The sequence below is a fragment of the Protopterus annectens genome, chromosome 14.part0, assembly GCF_019279795.1.
Source record: "Protopterus annectens isolate FY-2018-M chromosome 14.part0, PAN1.0, whole genome shotgun sequence".
Classification (NCBI taxonomy): Eukaryota; Metazoa; Chordata; order Ceratodontiformes; family Protopteridae; genus Protopterus; species Protopterus annectens.
This window is the reverse complement of record NC_056748.1, coordinates 778,694,544-778,702,715: the sequence shown is the minus strand read 5'-3', so window position 1 is coordinate 778,702,715 and position 8,172 is coordinate 778,694,544. Positions and strand designations below refer to the sequence as shown.

The window sequence follows — 8,172 nt, the reverse complement described above, 5'->3', positions numbered from 1 at the left end:
TTGGAGACTGTGACTAGAGATGCTTCAAAAATATGCAAGGACATTAGGTATACTGAAACCCAGTTATCAGAGACACTAGTCTGCAGTTCATGTACCCCCCATATCACTCAGCATGCCACTGAATTTTCATATGAGTCTAGAGCCCAGTACATGTAGACATAGTTGGACAACAATTATCTTGCAAAATTTCAATCAATAACTGTCTCAATGTAACTTAAAAAATGATTGGTCTTTCATTACTCACTGCAGTGGTCAACTCATCAAATAGTTTAAGGTCCCTTCCTAAGGTGAAGCACGTAACCTCTTTATCATAACTAACAACCAATTTGTAGCCCATTTTGTCACTTAAAAGATCACTTACTGGCTTTCTGGTTTATTCATAGTTCTATAAGGAATTGAACTTAAAACCTTAATGAACCCAAAGAACACTACACCTGGTCCTCACCAATCTAAGAATAGTATCTATAATATACAATGCACATAAGTTAAATTAGTAGTACAGTACATTCTAGTAAGGAAAACATCTCTGTCTTCTTAAAATCGAGTTATTAAAGTGGGTGGAACAGTGAGAAAGGCTAAAGAAGAAAAAAAATCCTGTAGTGGGTAGAGAGGATGTTGTGCATGAAATTCACAGGCTGCATGTTTCGTTGGCCACTATAGGCAAGCTGCCAGGTATTAAAGCAACATGAAGAGTTTCACTTGTGTGTGCCTAAGGTCTTTTTCATTTGCTGGCAAACAAAGCATCCCTAGGAGATAGACCTACTCAGGTCTCCATACAGCACCTAAACACTTTTTCAGGTCAGGTGAGGGTCATGCTAATGAAACAGTGCTGACAAAGGTGTGTGGCCAGAAAACTGGTGATGATGCAAGAAAAACACTGTATTTGAAGGAGTTGCAGGTGAAAGGTGTAAGGGTGAGACAGATAGTAAACCCAACAGTCTATTGAGGTCAACAGTATGACCAAATAGCAGATAGTAAATTGAAAACATACAGATTTGTTAGTCTGAGTTCAAGGAGAAAATGTTATACTCACAAAAATGATTTTGTAATTGCATGACAATGAATTAAAGGATACACGCAAAGTAGAAAAGGCAAAGAAACAGCATCAATTTAGTATTACTTTGAGGAGGGAGGAAACTTAAATGCCGGGGAAACCCAAGCAAACGTGAACAGAACATCCAATTATATCGGCGTAAACAGACCTCTCAACCTCTTAGTGCAAGAAATCTGGACAAAACCTGACAAAATAGGGGGACAAAGGCACAAAAATAGGGACACATTTTAAATAATGGAGCTCATAAACAAAGATATAGGGACTTGCAGACATTGGACCCGACCCAGTTTAGCTTTGTCAAGGGAAGATCATGCCTTTTGAACTTGGTCGACTTCTTGAAATAGTCACCAAGGCCATTGATGAGGAAAGGCAGTCCATACAGCCTACCTTGACCTTGCAAAGGCTTTCGACACAATACCCCACTCGGGTATTGTAGAAAAACTTACCAGCTTAAATGTAAACCCATATGTCACAAGATGGGTTGCAAACTGGCTTAAGGACAGAACCCACAGGGTTAGAGTTGCTGGCGCTGTGTCAGACTCCAAGCCGGTCACAAGTGGTGTCCCACAGGGCTCGGTCCTTGGCCCCCTATTGTTTGGCATCTACTTCTCAGAAGTACAGGCCAACATGGGAGGACTTTGGCTGACAAAGTTTGCAGATGACTGCAAACTGGGTGCCATAGTGGAAAGTGCATTGGACACTGATATCCTTCAGAAGGGACTCACGGAAACAGATAGCTGGTGCCAGAGCCATGGCCTGAAGTTAAGCCAAAAATGTATAGTCATACCCTTGGGAAAAACAAGGTAACCCCAAGCTACCATATAGGTGGCAATCCACTAAGCACAGAAGAGGTTATCAGGGACCTGGGGACCCAGGTTGACAGTGGCCTTTCTTTTGACACTCACATTGCTAAAGTGGTTAGAAAGACCTTCTACATTGCCCACCTGATCATGAAGGGATTCACATCCAGATCTAGTGAGGTCATTGTTCCCTGTACTCTTCACTTATCAGACCAATGATCGAGTACAATGCCCCATTCGGGATGTATCTCACCCGACATCTGCAGCAATTGGAGAGACCCCAAAGTTCCTCACCAAAAGGATAACGGGACTCCAAAATCTGTCATATGTTGCCAGATTGAAGAAACTCCAGCTCTATTCAGTGCATACCGTCTGCTCAGAGGTGACATGTGCCTGACATACACGGCCATGTCCAACCGAATTAATGGACATGCTCCACCTCAAAAAAATCCAAATCCACCAAAACCACTAGAGCAAGCGACTTAAACCTTAGCACAGATATAAATAGGACGTGCTGGAGGGATAGATTTATCACTCAGAGACTCCCTATGCTGTGGAATAAAATCCCGGTCCATGTGAGGCAGAGCACCTCGCTGACTCTGTTCAAGAGAAATCTAGACCTGTGGATGGGAGATCGTAGGTTTACCCCGGGAATCATCTCTGGGTCACTGCTGGACAGAGGCACAACAAACTAATGGGCACAGTATTTTTTCATATAAGGGGTGGCGTAAGCCACAATAATTTGGGCTAGGCTTATAAATACCTTAGGGCAGATAGCCTAGTATAAACCTATGAACCTATGAACCTATGAACCTCTTTATCATAACTAACAACCAATTTGTAGCCCATTTTGTCACTTAAAAGATCACTTACTGGCTTTCTGGTTTATTCATAGTTCTATAAGGAATTGAACTTAAAACCTTAATGAACCCAAAGAACACTACACCTGGTCCTCACCAGTCTAAGAATAGTATCTATAATATACAATGCACATAAGTTAAATTAGTAGTACAGTATATTCTAGTAAGGAAAACATCTCTGTCTTCTTAAAATCGAGTTATTAAAGTGGGTGGAACAGTGAGAAAGGCTAAAGAAGAAAAAAAATCCTGTAGTGGGTAGAGAGGATGTTGTGCATGAAATTCACAGGCTGCATGTTTCGTTGGCCACTATAGGCAAGCTGCCAGGTATTAAAGCAACATGAAGAGTTTCACTTGTGTGTGCCAAAGGTCTTTTTCATTTGCTGGCAAACAAAGCATCCCTAGGAGATAGACCTACTCAGGTCTCCATACAGCACCTAAACACTTTTTCAGGTCAGGTGAGGGTCATGCTAATGAAACAGTGCTGACAAAGATGTGTGGCCAGAAAACTGGTGATGATGCAAGAAAAACATTGTATTTGAAGGAGTTGCAGGTGAAAGATGTAAGGGTGAGGTGAGACAGATAGTAAACCCAACAGTCTATTGAGGTCAACAGTATGACCAAATAGCAGATAGTAAATTGAAAACATACAGATTTGTTAGTCTGAGTTCAAGGAGAAAATGTTATACTCACAAAAATGAATTTTTAATTGCATGACAATGAATTAAAGGATACACGCAAAGTAGAAAAGGCAAAGAAACAGCAACAATTTAGTATTACTTTGAGGAGGGAGGAAACTTAAATGCCGGGGAAACCCAAGCAAACGTGAACAGAACATCCAATTATATGTCTGTCACAAATTCAGTGTTAAGAATTCTTTTAAGTGAAATCTATGGTAAATAGAAATTAATCATATTAATTCATTAAGGGATGATCTTTATGAGTAAAACCAGCATATTTTAACCATCATATGACCTTCCTTGTTGAAGTTGTTAATAAGCCATTAGTATGTGTTCCACATTTAGCCCATTTGTTCCACATTATGAAGGTGAGTGTTCCTCATTTTGGAGATGGAAGGTTGAGAGCTATGGCGTAAACAGACCTCTCAACCTCTTAGTGCAAGAAATCTGGACAAAACCTGACAAAATAGGGGGACAAAGGCACAAAAATAGGGACACATTTTAAATATTGCTCCTATAAAACTTTAGAAGGTTGATAGAATAAAAGGATTTGTCTTGCCATGCATTTTTCTGAAGAATATAAAGTCTGAAACTCAAACGCATGCCATTATTTACTGGCTTCATTCCGGAGATCATCCTATTGATTTTCCAGAAAACCACAGATTTTATGAGAAACAGACAAAAAATATAAATAAAAAATCTGGACATTCTGCGAAAATCTGAACAGTTGATAGCTATGCGTGTAACAGCAAATAGTCGTAACTTCTTGTACCTATTTTAAATAATCTTAAATCCCGTAGGAAGGGGGTAGGTTCATTAGAATAGTTCATATTTACCACCATGCAATGCTTAGACAGAAAAACTACAATAGTCCCGGAGAACTACATGCACTGCATCTATAATGTAATCTACTCTGTTCGTATTGATTAACACTACTGTTCTATTAATAATCGATTTTATTATGTTTGACCCAACATGTTACATGCCAACTTCAACTTTTTTGTAATCATACGAGCAGAAGCCTCTGGTTGTACCATCTACCAAGCAGATTAAATAGCAAGCGCAACTTAAAGTCCCAGTACTTTGGACAGCGTCCAATATGTTATTCACTTCCTTAACAACTGTGAACCGGTTGTCAAGGCCGCTAAGATTACAGCGTTATATCGCTGGGCTCGTGGAAAACTGCAGGCAACGATAGAACAACCATTTCAGGGAAGGTATATATTTGAATTCCGACATACTACATAAGTCATGCCCCAGAACGCACTGGTGACAATCAGATTTGGTCCCTATGAATCGAGCGGTTTGGTAGAACACAGAATACTTCGATTGCAGGGTTTGCAAGGTAATGCTATATAATGAAAAGGTTTACTTTTTTTTTTGTGAGATTCAACATCATGTGGGGGGGGGGCTTATTGAGCGTCAGCTCGCTGCTGTTACCTTTTCATACTTCTCCACCGTCCAGATTTTTACCTCATATTTTTGGTCTGTTCATCATAAAATTTGTGGTTTTCTGCAGCAAATCAGCGAGGGTTGATTTCGCTAAATATTGATGGGCATTTGAGTTTCAGACTTCACATCCTTCAGAAAAATGCATGATAAGACCCTTTACTCTAGCAACTTTCCAAGTTTATAAGAACAATATATTTAAAATTTGCTCCTCCATTATGTTTGGCATTGTCCAGATTTTTTGTGCTAAAAGGTTGAGAGCTATGCCTTCAATTGGGCCAGTCTTATATACCTCTCAACTGTCCAGATTTTGACCTTATGTTTTTAGTCAGTTCCTCATAAAAGTTGTGATTTTCTAGCAAATCATAGACAACTGAAGTCACTAAATAAAGACAAACATTTGAGTTTCAGATTTCATACCCTTCAGAAAATGCGTGCTCATGCAAAATATGTCATTCATTATGTGTGTTATCGAAGTTTATAAGATCAATTAAAATATGTCCCTGATTTTCAGCCCTTCTCTCAAATCCTCGTAGCAATTATTTTAGCATTAGTTACCAACATTCAGAAGTTGAAATGGTCCTCAGAATTTGTATGGTAAGAAATGTTTAATATAGGAATCATTGTACATTTATACATCAGAGCAGTCTTCATGGAGGGAAAACAGATAAGCATGTTTCAAGAATAAACTGCAACATCTTTAAACAAACTTATATCCTCATTTCAGTGTGCTATGCCACAATTTAACTTTTGTCCTTTGATTTTAGTCATTAAAAAGTTCAACTTATACAGTGCAAATTTTCAAAAAATTCATATAAAACTGAGCAGAAATCAGGAAAAATAGTCCTCTGAGTCGGTGTTAAGTGTTTCCAAATAAACACGCTCTAGCCTGGTACTTGGATAAACAACATGATAAAATAGACAGGCTTGGTACTATATATCTAAAATTAAAATACCTGCATCAGTTGGCTGTGATGTGAAACGAGAGAGACCTCATCTACCTAAAATCAGTATTTGAATCTACATGTGCCAGTACCAAGCTATTTCAAGGGGGATATTCTCCTAACGCCAGTTTCATAGCAGGTAATATTTAAAATAATGGATGTAGCTTCTCAGCTTTACCTGATTTTCAGAGATTTTATTGATTTTGGCTCAAAATTATGTTCTGTCCTTCTTAATCCTTCCTAAAACTGGTGATAATGGCAATGATTAGAGTTAATTTATTTTACTTCGAAAATGCATGTTAATTCACATTTTCTTATTCAGTCAACAGCACGAGTTAAACTATCCCGGTAAACAAGTGCTAAATAAATGAAGTAACAATAAATTAAAAAAAAAATCTCAGATTTTTTTTTCTGGATTTGTCCCCAATTCTGGAGGTAACAGGTTGTTAATTGTGTTGTCTATGTAATATTACATTTCTTGCATACCATAGTTTGGGATGATATAATAGATATGTTGAGCTTCATTCATGTTTGCTGATCATCATATAATGACTCGACATGCTAAAGCTAACCTGTACAGAGACAGAATTTTCTCAAATGCAAAAGCTGAAACAGCCACTTTCCTGTTCGATTACAGCAGTGAAATACCAGACTTCTGAGCCAAATTTAATTGCAAATGAATTGCAGCAATAAAAGTACAATATAAATCTTACTAGAAAACAACTGGCAACTATCATTTCATTATAAACTTGATTAAAATTTGAAATGGTCTTGACTGATGTGTGATACCACACTGAGGCATGAGGAGAGACCAAAGAAAGCTTGATTTTCCACATGTAGGCATAGCATTACGCATTATACATTGCTTCTAAAAATCCTCATGCCATGGAATAGACTTCCCATACATGTCAAGTACAACACCTCACTAGCCCTCTTCAAGAGAAATCTTGATGAGTGGATGGAAAATAGAAAATTCACTCCTGGGATGACTCCAGTGACTTTACTTGACAGAAGCACTGGGAACTAAGGTCAGGTGGCACGAAGCCAGGGTAATCCTATGGGCTAGGCTTGTAAAGGCTCCAGGGCCATTAGCCTAGTACACACCTATGAACCTATGTATAGTTGGCTATACAGTACTTTTTTATATAAACTTTGATAATAGCCAGAAAAAGATCCATTCAGTGGTTAAATGAATGCATTTAAGGCAGGTTCATGAATGAAGATATTAAAAAAAATCCAATTTCAAAGGAAAACAATGTAGTACATGAGGCACCACAATTACAGTCTAAAGTTAAGTGTCTTTCTGACATAATCAGGGTGCTTAAAGATTATTAAACATCTTTCATAACTGTTTTGCCCTAGTCTTGTACTGCAACATAATCGGTGATACTGTAGTTGAGGGCCTCACCAGATGAGCAGTAGCAAGCCACGTCCAAAGCCCACCTCCGTGATATGTCATTCATGAATATGCATTCCCTCCCAATGTACGACTGAAGGAAAAAAAAGTATACTTGACGTTGTAATAGGACAGTAAATATAACAGTAAACTGAAAGGAAATTACCGGTATGGCATGAACCGACATTTAAACAAAAAAAAAAACACTTTCTCGACCTTGGGGTATTTCAGTTTCTTAAGAGGACTGCCAACTGCTAAATTATGGATTTGATACAATGTAATAGCTTCTTATTTAAACTAAAGTGTTTCCGTTGTCACAGTGCTTTTAATAGCCAAACAGTCACCAAAATCTCATATTGACACTTTGAACGGTTATGTGCTGTCAGTACAGCACGCAATTGTAACAAGTGTAACCGCTTCTTCTTTTGGTACTTACGTATTATCGCAACCAGATTTTCCTGGCAATAGCCGCTGGTTTCCAATCATGAAAAATGTCCATTAATGTTGTTAAAATGTAATGTAGTGTGTTTTCTTTACGAGTACAGATTGTTTTCTGGACTGCTATCAATACAATTTACAAAACATACTGTTGTTGTTTCTTCATGGTGTTTACTGGCACCATGTTGCTTCCTGCAAGTCTGTCTGCTGAGCGTTCCTTCCTTGTGCAAGCAAGTGCCTTCAAGTGACGGTCATACATTCATTTGGGAATCATAGCTGTGACTACTTTAAAAATATGAGACAGAAATGTGGGCACTGCAGAGGTTAACGTGCCTAGATGCGTGAAAGGGACTGGGGACACAGACATGTTTAAAAAATAAAAGAAACGTAAACCGTTACATGCGAAATGCAAGAAACAACTGTAGCTCATCATAAGCCCATTCATGTCTTCTGGTGTGCGTTTTCTTAATAACTAATTTATAGTAATTTCAAAGTAGCTGTTAGACCCTTTGTAGAAATTGTGTCCCTATCTTTTGTGGGTTACAGTTCACAGA

General features: G+C 38.4%; 1 protein-coding gene across 1 annotated transcript in view; it reads left to right on the top strand.

Annotated features, from left to right (window-relative positions):
- The first annotated feature begins 4,550 nt into the window (after positions 1-4,550).
- Positions 4,551-8,172, top strand: part of CCHR14.PART0H10orf53 (chromosome chr14.part0 C10orf53 homolog) — a 251,737-nt gene continuing 248,115 nt past the window's right edge. The window contains exon 1 of the mRNA XM_044055688.1: positions 4,551-4,736. Within this exon, the coding sequence (XP_043911623.1) occupies positions 4,643-4,736 (94 nt within the window). The 5' untranslated portion in view covers positions 4,551-4,642. The remainder of the gene's footprint in view (positions 4,737-8,172) is intronic.